Source organism: Glandiceps talaboti, chromosome 17 (genome assembly GCF_964340395.1).
Source record: "Glandiceps talaboti chromosome 17, keGlaTala1.1, whole genome shotgun sequence".
Taxonomy (NCBI): Eukaryota; Metazoa; Hemichordata; class Enteropneusta; family Spengelidae; genus Glandiceps; species Glandiceps talaboti.
Window position 1 is genome coordinate 14,673,178 of NC_135565.1, and position 26,076 is coordinate 14,699,253.

At 35.7% G+C, this 26,076-nt stretch overlaps 1 protein-coding gene across 1 annotated transcript; it reads left to right on the forward strand.

Annotated features, from left to right (window-relative positions):
* Positions 1 to 25,765, forward strand: LOC144448440 (cytidine monophosphate-N-acetylneuraminic acid hydroxylase-like). Its single transcript, XM_078138689.1, has 16 exons — positions 1 to 119; positions 4,023 to 4,232; positions 10,143 to 10,234; positions 11,039 to 11,148; positions 13,220 to 13,410; positions 14,378 to 14,525; positions 15,295 to 15,376; positions 15,813 to 15,950; positions 16,555 to 16,690; positions 18,634 to 18,777; positions 19,450 to 19,497; positions 20,036 to 20,162; positions 21,174 to 21,296; positions 21,957 to 22,072; positions 22,678 to 22,808; positions 24,435 to 25,765. The coding sequence occupies exons 2-16, from the start codon at positions 4,024 to 4,026 to the stop codon at positions 24,551 to 24,553; spliced, it is 1,914 nt and encodes a 637-aa protein (XP_077994815.1). The 5' UTR covers positions 1 to 119; position 4,023; the 3' UTR covers positions 24,554 to 25,765.
* Positions 25,766 to 26,076: the final 311 nt, after the last annotated feature.

Here is a 26,076-nt window from a genome sequence, read left to right on the forward strand (position 1 = left end):
CTCACTCTTGTTTTTTGTCGGCTTCGTTCAAAATACATCGTTAGACGTGTAATTACTGAATCTCCCTGCACCATCTTTATCGTTTGAATACCAGAAAATCTTCAATTCTGATGACAGAGGTATGTATCTAACAGCGGTCTTTTAATAGTTTGAAATTCATATATATATTTTCGCTTACATTATACTATAGTAAATTTCAAAAATACCTTGCAGCTTTAACTGGTTGACACAATTAAGATCCCATTTCTTTACTACATGTATTCTAAATAAAATAAACGATCTAAATGTATTACTGTATTGCAACTCATGCATACAATCGGGCGCCAGTGTTTTCTTAGTATCAAACACCTGATGAAGGGTGCGTAAAAATGTCTTTTTTGTTCATTTGGTGTCTGTATGTAGTCAAGTCAAAACAAGGTTTGATTCGGACATAATTGCAATAGAAATTATTTTTTAGTGTATCTAACCTTTCAATAGGAATAGTTGTACAATCGTACAGTGAGTCAGAATTAATTCCTCCTACCCATAGACATGTTACTTACATAGGTTTTTGAACAAATGATATTTCATGAATATTATTTTTTCACTAAGTATGCTAATTAAGAAAGGACATGTTTCATCATGTTCCGCCACTTAGAGTTTTCTAGACTTTTGATATGTTATTCAGCTTAAAATTCTTATCAACATGAGCTAAAAATTATTTCTGTTGCAATTTTGTCGAGGTTCGGCCTAAATTTTAGCTAGATTAATTGGTCATGCGCATGTGCAGTTCATTTCACTAGTAGACAAAATGTAGCAAGAAACTGAACTCATTCAATCTTGCTATCTTAAAGTGTAGAATGACCAGTTTGTTATTGGTTTCTGCGTGGAACAGAAAAGCTGAACGGTGTTTTGAAATTGACTGTATATGTGTGCCTAACATCTCAAGATCGGCGAATTATTATTGTCACTGTTACGAGAAGTGAAAGCGAAACACACACACACACACACACACACACACACACACACACACACACACACACACATACATACATACATACATACATACATACATACATACATACATGTTATTATTTGGGATTATATCGGCCGTATGTAAGTCATTTCAAAAGACCTTGAACAAACCATTCAATCATCTAAACAATTGTAATGCCAGTAAGATGTGGATTGTGGGTGAATGTATTAATTATATTTCTAGTCACACCGCGGACTGCGCATGCCTGATATATTAATTACATTATCATAACACTTTGTTTAAGTTAACGTTTTTTGATCTGCTTGAGCTGAGATGGCACTAATCATACCATATATCGATGTGGTCTGCTATCAATAATCCTTGGAAACAACACGAGAATTAACGTAACAGATGTCGACTCACTGCTTGCTCTTACTCCAGCTAAATGAAGAAACTCCCCAGGCTTACATGGGTTCTCGTTGTGTATTCAATCAACTTTAGAATACATGAAATTATGTCTATATTATGTATGTATGTATGTATGTATGTATGTATGTATGTATGTATGTATGTATGTATGTATGTATGCATGCAAGTATGTATGTACGTACGTATGTATGTATGTATGTATGTATGTATGTATGTATGTATGTATGTATGTATGTACACGTACGTACGTACGTATGTATGTATGTATGTACGTACGTACGTACGTACGTACGTACGTATGTATGTATGTATGTATGTATGTATGTATGTATGTATGTATGTATGTATGTTTATCATTTGCGGTGTAGTGTAAAGGCGTTACCTGCAACAATTGTGTTCTTGAGGATTAGTGCGTCTTCGAATGTAAAAATCACATTTACAACCATTACAGATTGGAAGAAGACTTTTATATTGTCTTTTTAAGATGCGACTTATGTTAGCTTCCGCATCCACTTTCACTAATACAAGACTTCACAATTTTCGCGATTTTTATTATTTTTTTCTCGAGTACGAAAAAAAATGTTGAAGGTCGGCGTAAAAAAAATAGGTAAAAAAAACATTTTTTTAGGGCTTATCGGGAAACACCGTCGATTACCGGCGTGTCGTGTGTACATTGCAAATAATCGGCCATACGCCACATCTCTAAAAGTATCACTATCAACCTATACATTTATTTATCCCGAAGTGGCAACTGAATTCGGGATGAATTCAGTTGTACAAAACGTCATGAATTATCAATATATAAGCATACACGTGATGTAGTTACCAATTTTACAAATTAATACAATTATCTGTAAAAAAAAATTAATTAAAATTGGCAGGTGCATATCAAATTGTGAACATGTATTTTTTATGAATCATAATTTGCATATACATGAACATATTTTTCATTATTTTCCTGATCTTCATTGAATAATTTGTTTTAATGGAAACTCTTGTTAAAAATCAGCCATGAATCACCACATGCTCCAAAAGTGCACATTTGAAAACTTTTAACCTCTTCTGAGACTTTGTGACTCACAGTAGATACAATAAAAATCAAGACACTTGAAACAAATGGTTTCGTGATGGCGACACGACACATTGTGTTTGCCAAAAAAGAAAAAGTGCTAATCCTAACCCGAAGTATCATTTCAATTCTGATACGCGCCAAAAGAGATGCACTTATAAATACATACAACCTGCAGCTTTTAAGTTCAACGACATTGTCGTTAGAGCGAGAGCAAAATTGAGAATAAACCATATACTATAGTCAACGCTTTCCAGCAGTCCTCTTTACGGCATCCAATGCATCGTCGTAAACCACAGGCCTGATTTCGGCACCATCCAATACGTATACCCTTCATGTTTCGTTGCGTCGACAGAAATATGTGCTCTGGTTTGCGAGAATGAGCCAACGTGTTTGCAAATGGAGTTGTCGTGAATGGAATTGAAGCGGTAATATCATTCCCATCATCATTTCTTTTTTTACCACTGTCATATATATATATATATATATATATATATATATATATATATATATATATATATATATATATATATATATATATATATATATATATATATATATATATATATATATATATATATATATATATATATATTATGCTGGTTATTTTCCGGTTGCGCTTGACGTCAGAAATGCTGGACCTGCTGCCGCACTACTAATAAATTGTGCCATATGGATGACGATTGTGGTATTTATTTTGGATTGCTAGTTTATACAGTTCTTATTTATTTTGTATTGTTAGTTTTTCACTGTATTAATGTTGTTTTATTCTCAAAACAATATACAGTGTTGTGTTTAGTCATTTGAGTTGTATGTTAATACTGGAACATATGGAAATAGTGCACTGGAAGAAAATAAATCGTATTATCTCAGCATGTGCACAGGTTGTTGCTGGGATCGGGTTCACTGAGTCGCGCGCACACACACACACACACACACACACACACACACTTTGTTTCATGAAGCAACCAAACACATCTTCGCTTCTAACAATTATTAAAATTTGAATAAATTTTCATGTTATTTCGTGAAATGAAGATGCGAACAACTTACCGAAATGTGAGGCTTGCTTTTCATCGAATAAAATGGACGTCTTAAAATGAAATAAAATAAAATATGCAATACACTCTACAGCGTAAACAGCTATACAAATTCAATGATTTTTTTCTTTTGCGGCGATATTCTTGTAAATGCATTGTTATACAAAACCACGAAAAACACAGATGCGTTTGCTTGCTTGTGGTAAGTAGGAATTACAAAAGGTTCACGAAAAGACATACACATGTAATTAGTGCCCGTAACTTATGCAAGTATAAACACACAGAAGCCATGACTTTACTAATAGAACTCTACACATTATAACATTGAGTCCGACTGCTAATGTTACATAATTTGTAACTTCCACATGTATAAACAAACCCTGAAAAAGCATTGCGTGAACGTACATCAAAGGCCCCCACTAATATTGTTTTTACCTAGTTTTGTCTTTGCGTGATGTCCTCCTTCCCTGGCTCATTTCATTCAATCAACCGCGCTGATATATCATTTTCCTCTGTGTAACATTACCAGAATGCATCAGGAGGCGGTGACAGCGTTGCAGCTTTCTAAGGAAGAAACGCAGGCTTTGAACACAGGTGTCAATTTATTCGTACGGGGCGAGGAAGACAAATATGTGGTCTTCAAGGGAGGAAGCAATATTGAATCTATCAAAGCATGTAGGAATAAATGTAAGCACCAGGGAGGCACTTTTGTGAAGGATATTGAAGATATAGACTCATGGTAAGTTATACTGTATTGTTTTCTTCTTCTTGTATCACTAGTGGTAAGGCTGCATTCACAAATAATGGGCAGGGGGCGGTCGGAGGAATTGAGGGGGGACTTGAAAATGTGGAGGATGGTGGAGGGGGGGGGGGCTTGAAAATTTTTGGTGGGTATTGGGGGGGGGGGACCTAAAAATATTTTCACATATAATAATGATGAAAACACATTTTGAGATACCCAATGTCTTTTTAATAACTTAAGTGTGTGTTGAGTTGCTTATCCCGCCCATTGTTGATCACAACTATTAAACCAACTGTAAAATGAGCACAGGAAGAGACTGCACAATATAGATAACCCAAAATCACTGCAAAATGAGTATGACATAGTCTATGGACAATTTCAAAGCATTGCACTATTTATCATACTCGACATCGGCTGATGGCAGTTGAACTGTCCTGAAGTGAATTTTAATCTTTTAAATAAACGTTTTGAACTATCTTGAACTACATAAATAAATAGATAAATAAATAACAATGATAAATAAAACTCTTCCAAAAAACATGTATATAAAATCCTTTATGATTTCAGGAAGACAGTGTACTTGTGATATTTCTTACAATTTATATTTGTAAAATGAATGTAAACTGGTAAATAAAAAATGTATAAATATAAATAAATTTTGTAAAAATTAAATGGTTTAATCGTTTAAAAGTTAAATTTGCACCATCCTTAATTATTTGTCATCCATTTGTACCTGATTGATTATTGAAAGTTTTGAGCAAAGGGCATCAAGCTCTGCATCTGAAGGCACATTTTGATAAATTGAACACAACTCTGTGTGTAAAGCAGGAGATACTAAAGGAAGCTATCATTCACATGGAGCAGCAATCATTGGTGGCTGCTATGAAAGGACTTCACCGAGAAGAAGAAAGAAAACAGCAAACTGAGAAGCCATATGAAAGTTACGACTGGGGTAACTTGGTAAGGAGTGGAGCTATTGTCAAACTAAAAGAGAAAGAACTTTGTAATAAATATTTAGCAAAATACAACATTCCCATAGCACCAGGAATGATAAAAGCTGACAAGATAGAAGCTATTATATCACACTTCTACCACCAACAGAACATATTCTTCAACCAGCTCTTATACTGACAGTTATTCTGACAGTGACAATGATTCATCTGACTCGGATATAGTGGAAAGGGAGTTTGGGTCACCTGATATCAGTGAGAGTGAAATTTATATGTATACAAGATCAGGCCAGAGAGCAACAACATGGAAGACCAGAAAAATTGATAAATAGTTGTACAAAGAAACAGTCAATTACAAAAGAATTGTTGCAAACTGAAACATTATATACAATAATGGCCACCATTTTACCTGTTATTTCCATGGATCTGCATCATAGCTACCATGGTGTGTATTTGTTTATTTGCTTGCAATACATACAAGACTGTCAGTGTTTGGCTTAAAGGACAGAGTTGCCCTATTTTAAAAGTTTACATGTATTTCTTTTATTTTGAATGCAAATTTGTATATGCTGTTTGCAAAAGACTACAGTAGTCTAATTTTCTCTAGATCCATTAATTTTAAAAACACTATGCAAAAATAATATTGGAAAGTATTCATGTAAATTTGTTAACAGGGTAGGAGAATGGCTTTAAAAAATAATTCAGCACTGTTCAACCAAAAATCATTAGTGAAACTGGAGAGAACTAAAAATCATGTCAAAATTTGACAGCCTTTTAACAAAAAATGGTGCAAACATGAATATACATAGGTTCCTGTATAAAAAACAACTAACATTAATTACCTTGTGTTCAGCTTCAATATACACTCAAGTAATGTTAAAGTCTGTGCAAATGAGTAAAATCTAGAGATTGCAAATGTAAACATGTTCATGCAAGTACATTAGAGACAATGTATGTATGTATGTATGTATGTATGTATGTATGTATGTATGTATGTATGTATGTATGTATGTTTGTATGTATGTATGTATGTATGTATGTATGTATGTATGTATGTATGTATGTATGTATGTATGTATGTATGTATGTATGTGTGTGTGTGTACACATGTGTATGTGTGTGGTTATATATATGTTATAAAAATATATGTGTGTGGGGGGGGCTTGAAAATTTCTGACTATGTGGAAGGGGGATCTGAATTTTTTGGGGTTATAAAGGAGGGGGGGGGACTTGACAAAAAAATCTAAAGACAGACAGATAGACAGACAAAGAAGCGATGGAGTTTAATTTAGAATGAGTTGAAAACATAATATAATGGAATATATGTATGATTACTCAATTGCCCTTTCATCAAGTCTGTCATAAACTGATGATCCTTTAATGACACTTTTTATTGCCATGTAAAGAAAACTAATCGCGGAATGACCCCGTTTTTCTAAGAATTAATCATGTTAGCTGACAGTTCACTATGACCTCCAGTCACCCATGAAACATCATAATACGTCAAATTGTGGACATTACGAATATCGTAAAGTGTATTTTAGTCATCCATCATAGTTCCATGCAATGATAATATTCATTTTGTTAGCAATATTACTACAATCTTTATTACTACCTGATGTGTTTTATAATACACACATTTCTAACCCTAACCCTAACCCTAACCCTAAACTATAACCCTAACCCTAACCCTAAACCCTAACCCTAAACCCTAACCCTAACCCTAACCCTAACCCTAACCCATTGTACATACATGTACAGTGTAATCTTTACAAAACAGAATTTACAGATCATGATTCATTAGCATCCATTACTTTCAATATTTCACTGTCAAGAATAAAAGTAGACCAAATACTAGAGAGTGTTCCCATTCATATGTCAATGTACTGCAGAAGAAAGTAAGCTGTGATGGAGCAAAACTTAGAACGGATATAATTTTTGCCTTTCTCTGTCTCTTGTAGAGGGTGATTTATATACATTGTAATACAATTGTTGCATGTGTCTGTCTCTAAATCTTGCAGAGGGTGATTCATATAAATTATGATACAATTGTTGCACGTGTCTGTCTCTTGCAGAGGGTGATTCATATACATTGTAATACAGTTGTTGCATGTGTCTGTCTCTTGCAGAAAATTCATATACATTGCAATACAGTTGTTGCATGTGTCTGTCTCTTGCAGAGGGTGATTCATACACATTGTAATACAATTGTTGCAAGTGTCTGACCCTTGCAGAGGGTGATTTATATACATTGCAATTCAATTGTTGCAAGTGTCTGACTCTTGCAGAGTGGATTTATATATAGTCATACAATTGTTGCATGTATCTACACTGTATAGTCCGCATGTACAATCATTATACGATGCATGTATTTGTTGAGTCTGTCGAAATTATGACAGGGGCGTTCGCTACCTTTCATGTAGTCATTGTTTAGTATTACAATATATCAACCAATTCTACAAGACAGACTCGCGCAATAGTTACAATGTATATAAATCCATTCTACAAGACAGACACATGTAACAATTGTATTACAATGTATATAAATCCACTCTGGAAGAAGACAGACACATACAACAATTATATTACAATGTATATAAATCCACTCAGCAAGAGACAGACACATGCAACAATTGTATTACAATGTATATAAATCCACTCTGCAAGACAGACACATACAACAATTGTAGTACAATGATGTATATAAATCCATTCTACAGACACATGCAACGATTTTATCCGTTCTGACTTTAGATCTGTACAGCTTACTTACTTTTGCTGTAATACTCCTGACCTATCAATAGTATATAATGTATTCAGATCTAGATAAATATACATTGTACAGTTTATTATCTGGACCAACCGCAGCGAACTAATGTATAATTGTCTCAGAATACCAACGTTCTGTTTTAGATTCAGAAACAGAGAATTAACAAAACAAACAATCTCTTCATCTAAACAATGCTCTATACCATAATAGGGGCTCCTCGGTGAAGTCACACTCATGACCGGCTAGCGATTTTTCTTTGTAATCCACTAGTACTGCTTCCCCAGTACGTCATTAAAAAATGCATAATGCTGGTGGTCTCATTAAGATGTTTTACAACCTGTGTATAAAATGAACAGATGGTTTTCCTTTTAAAGTATGAATTCATTTCACTGGTTGTAATGTTACATATTTAGGGATAGACCATTCGATATCCTGGGGGGGGGGGCTTGGAAGATTGGTGGAGAGTCATTATTTTTTTCCCATCTGCTTGCCTGAGAATTTTTTTTTTTCTCCTTCGCCTATGCTGGCAACTTTTTTTCTTTGCTTCTTTGAGATATTCGATTTTTTTTACGCCAATGTTGAACACCTACATTTGTTGCCACATTTTTCTATTTGGTTTTCGCACAGGATAATAAAGAGAGTAAAAAGATGCTGTTCTATCACACAGAAATTTTATTTAGAAAACTACATATATCATACATGTTTGATTTTCAATTAAATAAACATCATTGACAGTTTTTATGCCATGGTATGATGACACACTGAAAATACAAATCGGAAACTTGATTGGTGAGCTCAGACATTTAGATAGACCGGTCAGTTTCTCCAGCTTGGGGGGTGGGGGGGGTCAGTGTTTTTTCCCATTGGGCCAACAAAAAGTCACTGCCCCCGTGAATAAATTTTCATAGCATCTGACAATAAGCTGTAGAGGGAAGAGCTTTGAGACTGGGATATGTCCACCTCTTGTGTGAGTGTGTGTGAATGGGGGGGGGGGGGTTCTAGGTGGTCTCCCCCTAGAATCCCTGGAGGATTTTTACTTCTAAAGGCAATGTTTAGGCTATTAACAGACACTTTCAGACAATAATTTGCAAGCTTTACAAGACAGCTCTAACAATTGTAAAAAGCAACTACTCATGGTTGAAACATTTTTGAAAGTAAGAGGTGGAGGGTAGAACTTTGATTGAAGGCTTGGACATGTCTACCTCTTATGGAGGGGGGGGGGGGTCCTAGGGAGTCTCCCCTAGAATCTTTTTAAGTTTTTTTTTTTTACCAATTTTGGTGAATCTTATGATAGAAACAGAGACAAGAACAAATATATATATGTACCACAGGCTAACGAAACTGACTGGTCCCTGACGTGTGTTTGAAACTGTTTGTCAAGATTTGACAAGTGTCCTGGTTGGAGAGGTACGAGCAGGTTGAACAGTATACTCGAACCTGTGCATCATTTCCAAGCCAAGACATTTTTTTGTCTAGCAGCAGTGGTCCATCTTTTTTTTTCCATCGCCCACTCGTATCCGGATTTTTTTATAAAGCAAATCCATTTGGCATCTTTTTTTCCCCCGAAATCTTCCACCCCCCCCCCGGGATATCAAATGGGCCACACCTTAGTATCGATTGTAATTAGAGTGAAACTATTGTCATACGTGGAACAGGTTGGAACGTTATATATCATGTATGTAGTTCAGATGTGACCATAGTAATATTTTGGCGGATATGTTTGTCACTGAATGATACAAGAAGGGGATATGCTACCAGTTATGACTCAACTCAAACTCAGAACTAAAAGCATGTACTTACGGTATAAAATAGATATTATTCCACCTAGTTTACGTTGTTCAGCCAAAGAAAAGATTAGTGACCTAGGGGGCCTTGTCAATACGACTCGCTAGACGAGTAGTGAAAACCTTTAATTCGGTCACTTGGGTTTCCTTCGGCCGAAATACTGGGGGATAGTAATAGTATGCCTTCCCAAACTGAATTTATGACAAACCGGGAAATATAAATTTGAAACGTTTTCACTCATATCTCGAGAACCGCAGAACAAGTGGTGTGACGTACAACGACCAGGGCATACAATCCACAATTTTACTTTCAGAAACAATAACTGGGCTTTTGGATGTTATTATAAGGATGAATGTTTGCCTCTAAAATTATCATTGCTGGTGTGTTTTTTTATCATTTAAGTATCCTGCGCTGTACTAAGCATGGCTGGAAGCTTGACAGTTCTAATATGAGATATGTGAACCCACCAGATAGTTTCAAACAAGAAGAGCTTGGTGAGCACATATGCATTCGCATGACATGGACAACATATTTTTTATTTTAGTTTGTATGAATGAGAGAGAGAGAGAGAGAGAGAGAGAGAGAGAGAGAGAGAGAGAGAGAGAGAGAGAGAGAGAGAGAGAGAGAGAGAGAGACAGACAGACAGACAGACAGACAGACAGACAGACAGACAGACAGACAGAGACAGAGACACAGTAAGAAAGAAACAGATGGGGGAGGAGAATGACAGATTGTGCATATTAGTCTGTGAATGGAGGTTACATGCCATGCAGGTCTTTGTACCATAAAACACATATACAAGGGATTTGCTCGTCAGTTCATGTACAAAATTCACAAACCGCAAACTGAAGAAATGATAGAAACATTTCACCTCTACTTGACATCTTTGATATTTACTTAACCAAAACGTTAGACATTCGTGATAATTATCTTGCCATATTTAATAAGCGTATATTATGGAAATGTACACTTACTCAAATTCTGGTAACAAGCACATATTAACTTTGAGTGGTTAAAATATTGATATTATGAGAGTAAAAGTATATTGATTGTTAGTGGATGAAGTTTAAATCCCAAGATAACACGACATAGTTACATTTGCAAAGAGAATGCATGAATAAATACATAAACAAATGAAATAAAATATGAGGACACTGTTTGTAAACCGCTGCTTTGTATGACCATTAGGTTGAAAGTGTAACCATTAGAGATGAAATCTGAATGACTATCAAAACCCCACGAAGGGTATTTTTAAACCCTTTGTAGTTCTTACAGCTGTCTTATTATTTTCCTTACAGTTCCAGAAATTGATGACGATGGGTGTCTTAGGTTAATTGAATTGAGACCACCGCAGCCATGGCAACATGATCCTAGAGAGAAAGGGACCATCCTGCCAGGTGAAGTAACGGTAAGTTATCAATGTCACATTATCATCTTAGCATTCCATCTCTTCTACCCCCCCCCCCCCCTTTCAATGGATAGTGTTGTCAAGTACTACCTTATATATGGCATACACATGCTTTCTCGCCGAGTTATTCTATAGAAACATCCGGGATAGTAAACTGTACAATACGTCATATCGTTCTGCTTTGTGGACGATCTCAGTGTAATACTCGGCATGAGTGGTGGCTGTTACCACAAGACAAAACATATCAGACCACAGAGAGCTTAGGCTCAGTTAGTTTTGTTTGCAAATACATACAAACAAGCAAGCAAACAAACAAACAAACAAACAAACAAACAAACAAACAAACAAAAAACAAAAACAAAAAAACAAACAAACAAACAAACAAACAAACAAACAAACAAACAAAACAGAGAGACGGAGAGACAGACAGAAAGAAGAAGGCGTACGTACACGTACACATATACATGTACATTCATAATGATATCACCCAAATCGTTGTTAGGGTTTAGAAGTTATTTCGTCGAAGCCTCTAGAAAGGTTTAAAATATACTCGGTAAACGACCGCTCCTGATGTTTAATTTGGTTCAAATCACCCTTTGAACCCTCAATGTTTTTCATGCACCCCCCATTTCTCCCCAGGCCCCTTCCGTAAATTCTTACCGCAGCCAGTCGAATTTATTTTGTGAATAAATTGTTAGAAATCGGGTAGTCCCGTTTTGCATATACATATAATTTGTCGGAATGTTTTTGTTTTTGGTAAAAAAAAAATGAGAACATGCTGAAGAGAACTATGACTAGACATGTTTTATAGTGTGAGTTTTTAGACGTAGGAGCGTGACGTGTTGAATGTACTGTGTTGTGTAGCTATGTTTAGCATGATGTAATTTTCCAGTTAGACACAAAAATGGCCACAAAATTTGCAATATTAGTGTTGTGCATTTGCGTCTTTTTACATTGATTGCGACATGTGCGCTGGCGTACAAGAAATTTCAAAATAAAAAAACAATCGACTCTCAGAATCATGGTAGCAAAACATACAATCGGACTACGCATTGTTTTTCCACAAAATATACCATCATAACGAAGCCTTCTTTATTAGTTAAAACAACATTTTCAAAGCATTTCGTATATAAGTTTTCCGTCGTTTCACTTTGATCATTCCATACCCGTGGGGAACTCCGGTAAATTGATCGGGGAACCCCGGTAACATTTACGGGCTTACCGGCTTTACAAAAACACTGTCCATGTTTGGGCAGAAATGCACCAGTTACTTCCACCTGTTGAATAGAAATTCTATGCATAACAACTCACATTTCAATCATCTAGCTCCAATGAACCGTGATTAAAGAGAGACACTGACTGATGAGATATTGCCATTTAATATATTGCCTTTTATTAGATATTCCATCCACACCTGCTTCAATAGAATTAGTAAACATTATACGTACTATATATATAACATTGAATTTTCATATTTCGGAAACAGGCTGGTAGTAATAATGTTTATGGCATACAGTTGCATTTGATCTCACGCTAAATGATCGGTTGTCAAGGGCGACATAGGGCATGCGCAGTGCACCAAATCTTGCCTCAAGATCTCTCTTGCTAACTCGAACCGTACGTGTCATCACGATGCTTCGGTAGGTTGTCGAACAAAGCCGAAAGATTATTGTATCACGGGTCCTGGCGACCTCAACTCTCTGGTCGCTGTAAAAGTAAGAAACATACCCCTCCCCGCTGTGTACTTCCATAGAAAGGGTACTTTGTAAAGGAAAAATCCCTAAACATGGGTCGAATTTTCATCTGAATATTTCCAAATTAGTGGGTAACGTCTTCATTCCTTTTAGAAATACCTTCACAGCATCGTAATGAAGGTGATTTGGATTCATAACAATTGGTCAGTTTTTGCATTATACTTGGGTACATGTTTGAATTTCGCCGGGAAGTACCACCACCTCTGAGTAATAGCCAATGAGCATGAATAGCTCGAGTCCAATATACCTCAGTGTCACAAAGCAGGATATTCACACATTTCCAGATAAAACTATATTACTACAATTTCTTCTTTCAGTTCACGTACTTCTCTCATGCATGTCTTGAGATTAAATTTGGTGACGTCATCATGTTTACTGATCCATGGTTGACAGGTCCATCTTTCGCTCGTGGTTGGTGGCTTTTACACGAACCTCCTGCCGATTGGCTAGATCGACTGGCTAAAGCTGACCTCATCTACATAAGTCATTTGCATTCAGACCACCTCAGGTAGGTTAACATAGGTTCATAGGGTGGGAACTTCATGTTTTAATACTATCATATTTTTACATAGCATCGATTGCAGACGTGTGACCGCTACAGTTTTCATCTTTGTTTACATCATATATAAACGTGTAATGTCGACACTTTTGAACATTAGGAGGAGGGACTTACTCCTAAACGAACGACGTTGGTTTTTATTGAGATTTTGCGCCATTGTGCGATCATCCCTTAAAAAGGATTCGAGACATGAGTGTGCAAGGACAACGAAGCTATATAAATGGGGGTCCTCACTTGGAGGAGAGAGTTTGCTGTGTAAGTACTAGTAGAGGAAACACAACGTCAACGAGGTGATTGTTAGCACAACCGAGTTAACTTGCACTTCCTATTATTAGTACAAATACCACGGATCTTTTTGTGGTGATGATTTGATGATCAAAACATCACTGCATCCCCATCTCTTATTTTCACATATACAATATTTACATTCAGAGCAGATATCAGGGGTTAAACTGTAATATTAAGAATTTTAATCCTATGCACTTACATAGGCTACTATGAAGTGTATGCTTCCCAGGTAGTTTAGGAAGTATGAGCGGCCGTTGTGTTGATATAGGTCTCTGCAAAGAGGTAATAATTATACAGCGGTGGGCTATGATCATGACATTCATGTTGGAAGGTGCTTTATAAATTATATGATTAACAAATTAGCATTATTAAAGGTATTTTTTTTTTACATGACAGTAAACAAAATGAAAAGAGTAAAATTGGTAATTCATCAAATATCACATGATATTTTACAGTGTGGGCACAATTAGATAGTAATTAAAGGAATGTTTGTGAAGGCAATATTTCAATAGGTATGCAGATGATCAATCATCTCATTTGAGATTAAAGGGTGGAAATTAAAGACCTGGCATTGAAAGAATTGCATTATCATAATTTATAATAATTGATGGAATGATATTTCTTTCAGTTATCCTACCCTGGAAATGTTGCAAACGAGAAATCCAGACATACCTATATACGTTGGAAACACGACTACACCCGTATTCTGTAAAATGCAACAAAATAATGTTAAAATGAACAATATAAATGTATTAGAATTCGGAGTTTGGAAAGAGGTTAGTTGTATGTATGTATGTATGTATGTATGTATGTATGTATGTATGTATGTATGTATGTATGTATGTATGTATGTATGTATGTGTGTGTGTGTGTGTGTGTGTGTGTGTATGTATGTATGTATGTATGTATGTATGTATGTATGTATGTATGTATGTATGGATGTATGGATGGATGGATGGATGGATGGATGGATAGATGCATGCATGCATGCATGCATGTATGTATGTATGTATGTATGTATGTATGTATGTATGTATGTAAGTTTGCATGCATAGATGGATGGACGTGCATGCGTGCGTGCGGGCGGGCGGGTGGCTGGGCGAGTGGTTGGATGGATTGATGAATGTGAATGAATACACGCTAATAAAGAACATATGAAGAACATAAATGTGATTTGCTGGGACGTTTGCCTACACAAATATACTTTTAGTTTTTTATAGAATTTGATGGAGACGTAAAAGCATTAATTTATCAATGTATTAGTCTTTTTATCTGATGTTGATTTAGTGTTTTTTTTTACTTTGTAAATTTTCGAATAGTATATGTGTTATTCTGATAGTATGAAATTGGATTATCCATCAATTGATGCAGTTGGACCACAGCCAATCACCACTCATTAGTCGGATATTCATGATGAATGGGATATTAATATTCAGTGACGTCGATACTTGGGGTCTCGCTGATGTCCCTAAGCTTTTAATCTGTATATCATTGCCACCTGATCTCTATCAAGTAATCTATCTTCTTTTATTTTTTTTGATATAGATAAATGAAGATCTACGTTTCATGATACTGATGGATGGGGTACACCCTGAAATGGACACATGTATCATTGTGGACTACAAAGGTATACCAAAACTTGAGCTATTGTCTCGACAAGGCGACACATGAAAAGTGTGGCTTTGTGTGACAAAATAGATTGACGTGAGTGGATGCCCCATTTTTATGCAACTCTGACGTCAGAATTTATACAGGTCTCTGTAAAGGAATGGAACAGGGAATACAAAATAGCAGCCATGCTGTCCTTCTAACAACACTCTTAGCAATACATTACTGCGAGGGTGATCATTCTTAAGGTAGAATGTGTAGTGTATTTGTATACTGGGGAGTCTCATTAAACCTGAATATTTATGATTTACTTATTGACCCACCTAGGGTCAGATGAGTTGGCACTGAGCACATGTGAATGAAAATACAAAAAGGAACAGCTACAATAACTGGCAGTTTAGATTATTCCACATCACCTTGAGTTATTACAGAATGTTCCCCTGTTTTGTTCACAGGCCATTTGATTTTAGACACAGTGGATTGTACCAATCCAAATGGTGGGAAACTACCTGAAAATGTTGACATCATGCTGTCAGATTTCGCTGGCGGTGCATCAGGATTTCCCATGACATTTCAAGGTGGTAAATACACAGGTAAGTTAGTTTGTGACGTGTGTTTGTGTTTGTTTGTTTGTTTGTTTGTTTGTTTGTTTGTGTGTTTGTTTGTTTGTTTGTTTGTTTGTGTGTGTTTGTTTGTTTGTTTGTTTGTGTGTGTATGTTCGTGTTTGTTTGTTAGTTTGTTTATTTATTTGTTTGTTTTATTTATTTATTTATCTATTTATTTATTATTTAATTAATTTGTTTGTTTGTTTGTTTGTGTTTGTATGTTTGTTTGTGTGTATATGTGTGTGTGTGTTTGTGTTTGTGTCCGTGTGTGTGTTTATTTGTGTGTGTGTATGTTTATGTGTGTGTGTGTTTGTGTTTGTGTTAGTGTTTGTGTTTGTGTTTGTGTTCGTTTGTTTGTTTGTTTGTGTGTGTGTGTGTGTGTGTGTGTGTGTGTGTGTTTGTATTTGTATTCTTTGTTTGTTTTTCTGTGCGTTCGCACATGTACGTACGTTAGGTACGTTAGTGACTACATCTGGTATGTGTTTTATTCCAATGTTCGTATAACTAATGAAACTTTTGTATTCTTTAAAAATACGATTTCATATATTAATTATTGTTGTCGTGTCGTGTAATGAAATATTTTTTTGTGTAGATGAATGGAAGGCACAGTTCATCAAACGAGAAAGAATGAAGTTAATGTACTATAAAACACAGGTGGTTCGTCAAGTTAATCCTATTGTGTATTGTCCTTTTGCTGGTTACTTTGTTGAGGCACATCCTTCGGATTGGTGGGTGATTGTTTTAAAGTATACCTATATACTGGCTAAAATGTACACCACTGATTGTTAGGATTGTGTATGTACAGGAATAATCATAAAAGTAGTTACTTGACATCTCCATATTCATGTTTCAATGAAAATATACTTAATGAAGAGCATATCACCTGTCTGTCTGTCTGTCTGTCTGTCTGTCTGTCTGTCTGTCTGTCTGTCTGTCTGTCTGTCTGTCTGTCTGTCTGTCTGTCTGTCTGTCTATCTGTCTGTCTGTCTGTCTGTCTGTCTGTCTGTCTGTCTGTCTGTCTGCCTGTCTATCTGTCTATCTATCTGTCTGTCTGTCTTCCTCCTCCTTTTTTCAACCTGTACATCCCTTCCCCTCTCTTACCTCTTTCCTGTATCTTTTAGTATCTGTATGTCTTTGTCTCTGCGCATGCCTTTCTGTCACTCACTCACTCACTCGTTTTCCCAATAAACCCATGAAAGAAATCCCCTAAATAGCCTCAGGAACACGTGACATGTCAAGGAAAGTAAGGCTTCTTTTCAAGCCTCGGAAGCTTTCAAAGTTAATGACGTCCGCACGTTTAAAATTCATTGCGCATTGTTCTGCGCACGACGCATTTAGTAGGAATGAACTGTTAACTCAGTCGTCTGTCAATTGTTTTGCATAAGGTATTTTTCAACAATGATTTATAAGATTTAGTTGTCATCACATGTAGGTGGAAGCAATGAATGTACGTTTTGTTTTATTTTTTCCAATGTCTACGACAAACACATTATAAACCCTCAGTAAGTGTACAGGGCGAAAACATCGTACCGGTACCGTGTACACACAACTACGCATGTTCCAACTGGCACTAATATAAGTTACATACAATCGATAATAGATGGTACGATTTATAAACAAAAAATTAGATAATCAAATCCCAGCATAAATCCTTCTTGAAGACACAAATCGTTTTGTCATGATTGACAAAACAATAATTTCGTTTATCATTTCTGCAAAGGAAACAAACCGAAAAGAGTATCGAAGCTGTTCACAGCTGTTGGTAAATGTGAGCGACGGTCGAATAACATGGGAAACAATTTTCCGAAACATTTTACTCGACGCTATGAGTTTGGCAGGGTACATTTTCGTTATGTTTGTGTACGATTGAAATGACAATTACCAGACTAGCACAGAACAAGACGAGCGGTACTATGACGCCATACTAAGGTCAAAGGTCAATCGCGGCACGCGCCATCCGCATGCGCCTATACAACACTTTTCAAAGGTGAAACAAGGGGCTGTCACTTTGTGGGATAAAATTAATGTGGTGACCATATACATTCTATTAGTTGGATACAAAAAGCTACAGTTACCTTTCACAGGAAGCTTAGATAAGATGGTTAATTGTAGTAGATTTCCTGCAATTCTCTTTTGTTACATAATTTTGAATGAAAAATTATATTTATAGACTCAAAATAACACAAAACAGATGACATTTTTTTGACGATATTTATTAATGTGGGGTATGTATATCAGTGTGGGCTAACAAAATGGAATGAAAAATTGAATAAACTGTAAAAAATATTGAAAGGATATACATGGTTTTCAGAATTCATGCAATATGACAATTTCTAGCTTTTTATGAAATATGGTGAAATATGGTGACCCATACTTTTCCTTTTCATAATTGAATCATTCTATTAGATTCTATACACATGCACAATTTCGTTTGGAATCTATGGTTAATATGAAACTAGTGGATCTCCTAGATGAATATGATGATAAGATGATAAAATGCCGAAGTGTGGTTTTATCACACAACGTGCAAGTTGATAGCGTGCAGTGATCAATACAAGTGAATTAAAGACTGGACTTCTTCCAATCTTCATTTTCCAGGCCTAGAATATTTGAATCTGTACATTGTAGAATTCCACCTAAGACATTAATGATATTTCATCTCTATTTTCAGGTACATAAAAGAAACTAATACAAAAGTCAACCCAAAAGCCTTGAACGACCTGATCAATAAGTTTTCTCCCAATATACGAACGTGGACGCCGATTCCAGGGGCAATCTTAGATCTCGGCAAAATATTGCAGGATAGAAAAGACCCGTAAGTTTATTAATTCATTTCTGAACTGAGCAAGGAACACTCATCAAGCTGAGTATAAACGTATTTACATAATATGAAGGGGTTAGTGCCAAAATTGCTTAACACAATTTCATGTGATTCTTTTCATTTAACAATTTTAATTTTGTTTATGTACGTCTGATTCTTACAAAAAGGTCAAAACTTTATTCTGAAGGCAAAAACATGATTTAAATTGGCTTAGATTTTAAAAAAAAAGACGTGTTTCACAAAGTCCCTGAAAATATTTTCCGATAGTTTACTGTTCTTTTCCTATTCCACAAAAAATGCCGACCGCGAAGACAGACAATGGGGAAAAATCGTAAGGACTTAGGATCATAAGAGCCGAGTACAGAAAATACGTATTATAGGAATATTGGAAATATGTGAAAACTGTCAATTAATAATGATAATGTTAGTTTATATATAGCACTTTCCCAATCTGTGCCCAAAGCGCTTCACAATTATTAACCCCCCCCCCCACTATATATAGGCACAGTCAATATAAATAAAACACATCAAACATTTATTTTCCATAAACCTCATCGAGGTTGCCGGAATGTAAATAATTCTAGAATTGTCATGTTTTACCACGAATTACTGGTTTGTTTTATATACTTTTTAGGTATTATCTATTATTGTTCCTTCTCTTTGTAGAAATGCTATACAAAGTCCACCCAAAGGCTTAAAGGTAATGAAAGACAGGTATGTTGTTCCGAGTATTATGTACTATTGAAAGTGGGTGTGTGCTATTTGCATTTGTTTTTAGCTCCGCTGTCAGTCTGTTACTTAGAATTACTATACTAGAAATTAGAGTGTCGTACTGTTTTGTGGAAATTGCTGAACACTTCGTAGCCTTGGAAATAGTGTTAAGGCTAGTTAGCCTTTCAACTAATTGACAAAACCTAGACGTTCAGGTAAGTTAACCTTTTAATTAACAAAACGTAGATGTTAAGGCTAGTTAGCCTTTGAACTAATTGGTCATATATTTATGTTGCAGTATACATTTTCTCTGTCAAGTTTTGAAAACAACTATACTTGGGAACACTACTTACAAGGGAATGCTGAACCAGTGGAGAAAGCAATTGATCAAAAATATCACAAACTGTTGAATGGCAAACTATTTCACGTAATACATGATTAACACTAGAAATACACCAAATAAGCGAATATAGAATACTTGTTATGTTGTAATTAGCCAAGGGAATAACTAAACGTAAATATGATGTTTTTATTGTTTTAGTTGGGACTTTGACAAGTATATCCATCGAATCAACCAATCCATCTATGATGAAATATTTGCTTACCCAGCATGGATTGAATACTATTACAAGTGGTGTGGCTTCAAAAATTACAATCTAGTGTTAAGGGTAAGCTTTGTTATCACGTCTACGTTGGGTCAGCTAGCCATACTACGCATTGGTATACATGTTCTAGTGTTTTCATAAAGCAGCAAACAATTATTTGAATTTATCTCTAGTTATTTTGTGCCGACAAGTGTGATCTAAATAATATAATTAGAGGGTTAACATACCATAACATTTGAGAGAGAGAGAGAGAGAGAGAGAGAGAGAGAGAGAGAGAGAGAGAGAGAGAGAGAGAGAGAGAGAGAGAGAGAGAGAGAGAGAGAGAGAGAGAGAGAGAGAGAGAGAGGGGGGGGAGGGAGAGAGAGGGAGAGAGGGAGAGGGAGGGAGAGAGAGAGAGGGAGGGCGAGAGGGAGAGAGGGAGGGAAAGAGATGCAGGCAAGGAGGGGAGAGAGATGATGATGGGTGGGACAGACAAGAGAGATTTGAAATAAGATTCAACAATGTAACGACTATTCTTTATGCATTATGTCTACGTAATGCAATATTTTGAAATATAAAGACAGGTAGAATGGATACAATTTCTTAAGTAAGCTGTGGAAAATAAAACGGCTTTCGTGATTACATATGAATTTCGTCAATAATAATGACTGCAATAGTTCATTAGCGTCAAAGGTGTAAAGATAGACCTCACTTTTGTGAACAGATTGACCCATTATTCAGTACACGTGACCTGAGGTACACATGAGTCTGATAAGGTTTGAAACGCGCCTGAAAGTTTATACACAAGATCCAAAAAGGATAATAAGCATATAACCACATTCAAAGGGCGAAATATTAGACTAAATGTATGTTTACGATATAAAAGCCCCTAACATAAGTTTTTTTCTTTTTCCTGTTTGACTGTCGGTACGGATAACTTTTGTACGGATAACATGTATTGTTTGTTGTGCACTATTCTGTAAGAAATATCAAGTAATTCTATAGTTAATAGTTTAAATATTATTTAGATATTTAAATTTTTGCTCATCTGTTATAGTTGTAGTACTTTTCTAACATTATTTCCCTTGCCCACAGATGATAGAAACAAACGATGAATTTGAACCAATTGAAGGAGCTTATGATTATCTTGTTGATTTTTCTGGAGAGGTGCCAACATTTCCAAAAGAACGTCCACACAGAGAACATAATTATCTGGAGGTTAGTGTACACCATTTTACTTTAACAATCCGTTAATATTGCTGTTTATCAATTGATACGTCACGATAACTATATTGCTGTTTTAGACATATTTTAAAAGTAATGTACATGGTAACAGGTATTCTATGACTGTACACATTGACCTATGACGTCACAGATGATTCTTCAATGGCGCCATTAGCAACAGGATTGCAAGAAGACCGAAAGCAATTCAATGTGCATCTTCGCATTGCCAGATGAAACACACATAAATGGTAGTCTGTTCAAACTACAGTGAACACGATATCAATGTCATCCATACCATTACATGTGAATGTGCCGTGTTATCATAGTAGATTCCTGGCACGTTTTTGTTTGAATGTTTAAAGGTTTATTTTCAATTTTACATTTGATATATTAAAGATTTATTTAACAATACAAAGACAGAAAGCAAAAGAAGGGAGACAAAAGGGCAAACGAAAAGCCCAACGAACGCTGACCATACAGCGTTGAGAAAATGTAATAAAGACTGTTACAATCATGTCAAAACAACTATCTGAAATTCTTCAAAAGTGACCATCTCTTTTTAACTTTAGTCTGTCTGTTATTTGTAATGGTAATTTGATTTTGAAACTTATGCAGTTGCTTGATGTAATAAGTCTTGCATCCATAATTTTACAGATTAAGAATCGAATAGGCGTACACAGACAGACTGTTAGGAAAGGAATGATGTGGGATGACCTGTACATAGGCTTTAATAATCGGATTACCAGGACACCTGATACCTTCCACTATCTGTAAGTTTAAAATAGTATGCACACCCGGATTCGGTTTTGGAGTTGGACATGATTAAAAAAGAAAGCATAGAAATGAAGTGTCTTTAGATATAAAATAAACAAAAGATACAATTTTTCGATATTGTTCAACTTTAGAAAGGCGTTCGCCCAGGAAAAAAAAACTCACGTAAAAGACGCAATAACGATGGAATAAAGGTAAATACAGGAAAACCAGCCTATCTAACATCAGATTTTAATCAGATTGCATTGTAATAGTACTTGGATGGAGAGCCGAGAGGGTAGAATGTAAGGGAAGAATATATGGTGAGAACTGGTTCTCTCCATGGAGGTAGGAAGTCCTTCAGAATCCTACCTCCATAAAGATCTTATGATCCTATCTGCATTATACTTGCCGTTAAGCTGTGAAATAAATCTATCTACAAGCATCCTGTTGGTCAATGTGCATTGATTCCTGAGTGAGTACCTCTAAGCTAGCCAAATGAGTGTGATTCCCTGTAAGAAGTGGTTGGTAACAACGAAGTGAAGGTACGTTGAATTTTATACGACCACGTGATCACATATGAGGATATCGGAAATATAAATCATGAACTCCAATTGTCTTTCAGTTTCTGGAATTACATGCAGATTTTACTTCCAATGGATCCCCCTGATTGGAGTTCCTTCTTGCAAGAGCAGGGGAAAAAGGGTGCAAGGTCACGTGATGTTTGGAAACCTTCGAGTTCGGCCATGATTAAAGGTAGATCTGACAGCTTGTTATTAAAATGTATTATTTGTAGATTAAAAAGCTAAATTTAGATTAGGTTGGACGACAAAGATGGGTTATTTGTTAAATTGATTCATCAAGTAATTCACCCTTTTTAACTTTGCCAATTGATCATGAAAACACATACTCAATACCAATACATGTGTCATAAACTAGAAGGGGTATCACACATTGATAATGGAACAATGTGAATAGCATTTTTTGCTAGTTAAAATTGTTGACAAGTATTTACCATGTTAACATTCCCATTATTCAATTTAATTTGATTTAAATGAAAAGGTATGCATTAACCTAAGATAACCTTAACATTAAGTCTCCTCCTATTTGCAGGATTTTCTTTAAAGATATTAAATGTCTCAAAATGAAAACGTCTGTTCATTTCAGTGCAATGCAGATATAACATTATATGAGTCAGTGTCCAAATTAGAATGAAATGTACCAGAGTGAATCTGAACATTTGTGTAGCATGATCAATCAAAATGGTTCAAACGTTCAAATATTTATTATTCTATAAATACTCACATATTCTCGTGTTACCATAAGTGTTTACTGAGCATTCATATTATAGCGTTGAATACACATCGGAATAACGTGTAGCAGTTCGATATCACTTGCATAGTTAAAACCACGAAATAACCATGGTAACCGTACTAAAGGTGATGTAGAGATCAAAATGGTATAAAATTACGCCAGTTTCAAATCCAATTTTGCCACCAAATACGGTTTTAGCGCTAAGATAAGGTGAAGTGAGGTGAGGTGAGGTGAGGCGAGGTGAGAGAAGAGGAGAGGAGAGGAAAGAAGGGGAGCGGAGCGGAGAGGAGAGGAAACGAGACGAGATGAGGGTCTGGGCATTTGTAGCTGGCTGGGGTATGGGGGGGGGGGGTTGAACATGGGTTTTCTCAAACTGAACCCCCCAGTTCCAATGACCAAAGTCACAGTGACCCCACAGTAAAGACCACATTTTCTAAAATGACCCCCCCCCTCCCACATACACCTCTGTATATGTAATAATATATGTCTTACCATAGTGATGCTACTATAACACCATATGAATATAATTGAATGTTGTTATTTATTAAGAGAATACATTACTTTTGGTATTGTTTTTTTCGTTGTACATGGTTATCTAGATTCTATCTAGATTCTATGTCAGGGTCCACAGCATAAATCCACGCGAGACTATAATAGACCTGTTGCCGGTTCCAAGATGCATTGCGCGTCTCTCCATACAATGCCATGTATTTTGTACGCGCTGAGGGGTTGCACGCGCTACTAAGGGGGTGGTTATCACCTGACCGTACCCTGGGTTCACCTGAAAAATCCCTCACTTTTACTGGGGGGGGGGGGGGTTAGTCTTTGTTCTATAAAATCACTCATAATCAACGAGGCCAGTTAGTACAACTCTTTCTAATAAAAAATAGTTTTACAAATGTAGCAAATGTTGACAGAGAGCAACATAAACTAATGTTAGATAATGCTACCTATGGTACATATACACGTTTATGGTATTATAGACACTGCAGTAAAACATGATGTTTCTATGTTGCCCATCTGTTGAACTGTCAACCTTAAACTTTTCTCTGTCCTTCTTTATATCAGGGGAGAAGACAATCAAAAGAACTGGCATTAATGGTTTTAACTTCATGAGCATCGACTTGCGCATCTTAATCTCTGTACTTATCGGAGCTACTGCCATCGCTGTCTGGAAATTTGGATGACAGATCTAGAAATGATCATGTCCACATAAACAAACTCGAATAGTTACCGTTGAAATTCGTCCACGCAACGCAACGCAACGCAACGCAACACAACTTGTCATGTGATGTAGCAGCGCAGCACAACACAAAGCAACTTAACATAACACAAACCAAGCAACACAACATAGCACAACGTCACATGACGTAGCACAGCACAGCACAAAACAACACACTACAACGCAACGCAACACAACACGACACGACACGACAAGACACGGCACGGCACGGCACGGCACACCTCACCCCAACGCACCACAGCACAACACACCTCAACAGAACAGAACAGAACACAACACGACACAACACAACAAAACACAAAACAACTCAACACAGCACATCACAACACAGCACAACATAATATAACATGAAACATAACATAACATATCGGAGAGCACAATTTTTTAAAAGCTACAATATTATTAATAATGGCAATAATCAATACGTATCGGAGAATGGCATATAAACTTTTACTTGTGAATAATTCCTGCGCTCAAATTTCTTTTAGAACAATAATGTTATTTAAATTGGTACAGACAGGGTTTGTTAGTTTTCCCTGAAGGAAAGCACTGACATAAACCCTCCATTAAACTATTCGAGTATAATGGTAATATCCATGCATACCTTCGTTTGTAGAGATTTCCTTGATATTTATTATACATATAACAAATTACGTCATTGGTCGTTTATGAGGTATATCTTATATAAGGTTTGAATTCATTCCTTAGCTAGTAATGGTTGAGTATCAGTAAGTAGTGTACCACGAGTACATTTTAGAAATTGTGCTCGAAAACGGAATTTGACGACCTGTCAGTACTAAAACAGGATCAAGCTGAAGTTATCCATCAGCTATTTTACTGGGTTTTCTTTTGAGATTGTAATGCTGGCCATTGTGTTACATTTCAATGAGATTTTATCAAATATTGTTGGGACATATTGAAGGTTGTACTTTAACTCAACGCAGACAGACGTGTATAGAAGAAAACCTATTCGTTTAATTTAATAATTCCTAGAGTAAACATATCGTCTTAAACGTCTACTCATTATTCCTTTATTTATAAACTAATTAATGCGCCAGACGTTTTTATAGAAGTGGTGGTTCTGCCATAAATAACATCATTCATGAAAATAATTAACGCAAATAATGCTCTATAAATTGGTCAGCGTAGAGGTTTATGAAACCACTAAACATATATATATATATATATATATATATATATATATATATATATATATACATACATATATTATATATATAAATATATTATATATATATATATATATATATATATATATATATATATGATTATATATATATATATATATATATATATATATATATATATATATATATCACTACAACAATACTTTTTAAGGATGGGTTTATTATTCGGTTAAAATTTAACAACAAAAATAGTTTTAAAAGGTAATTGTACGAGTACATGATGATACTTTCAAATCGTGATTGTACTTTAACGGTATAAATG

Bases quoted from the DNA above. Each gene is read 5' to 3' on its own strand.
- LOC144448440 (XM_078138689.1), top strand. From the start codon at position 4,024: ATGCATCAGGAGGCGGTGACAGCGTTGCAGCTTTCTAAGGAAGAAACG. The intron at 13,411-14,377 runs GTAGGTTAACAT...TATTTCTTTCAG, and splicing joins TTGCATTCAGACCACCTCAG to TTATCCTACCCTGGAAATGT. The intron at 15,377-15,812 runs GTATACCAAAAC...TTTTGTTCACAG, and splicing joins TATCATTGTGGACTACAAAG to GCCATTTGATTTTAGACACA.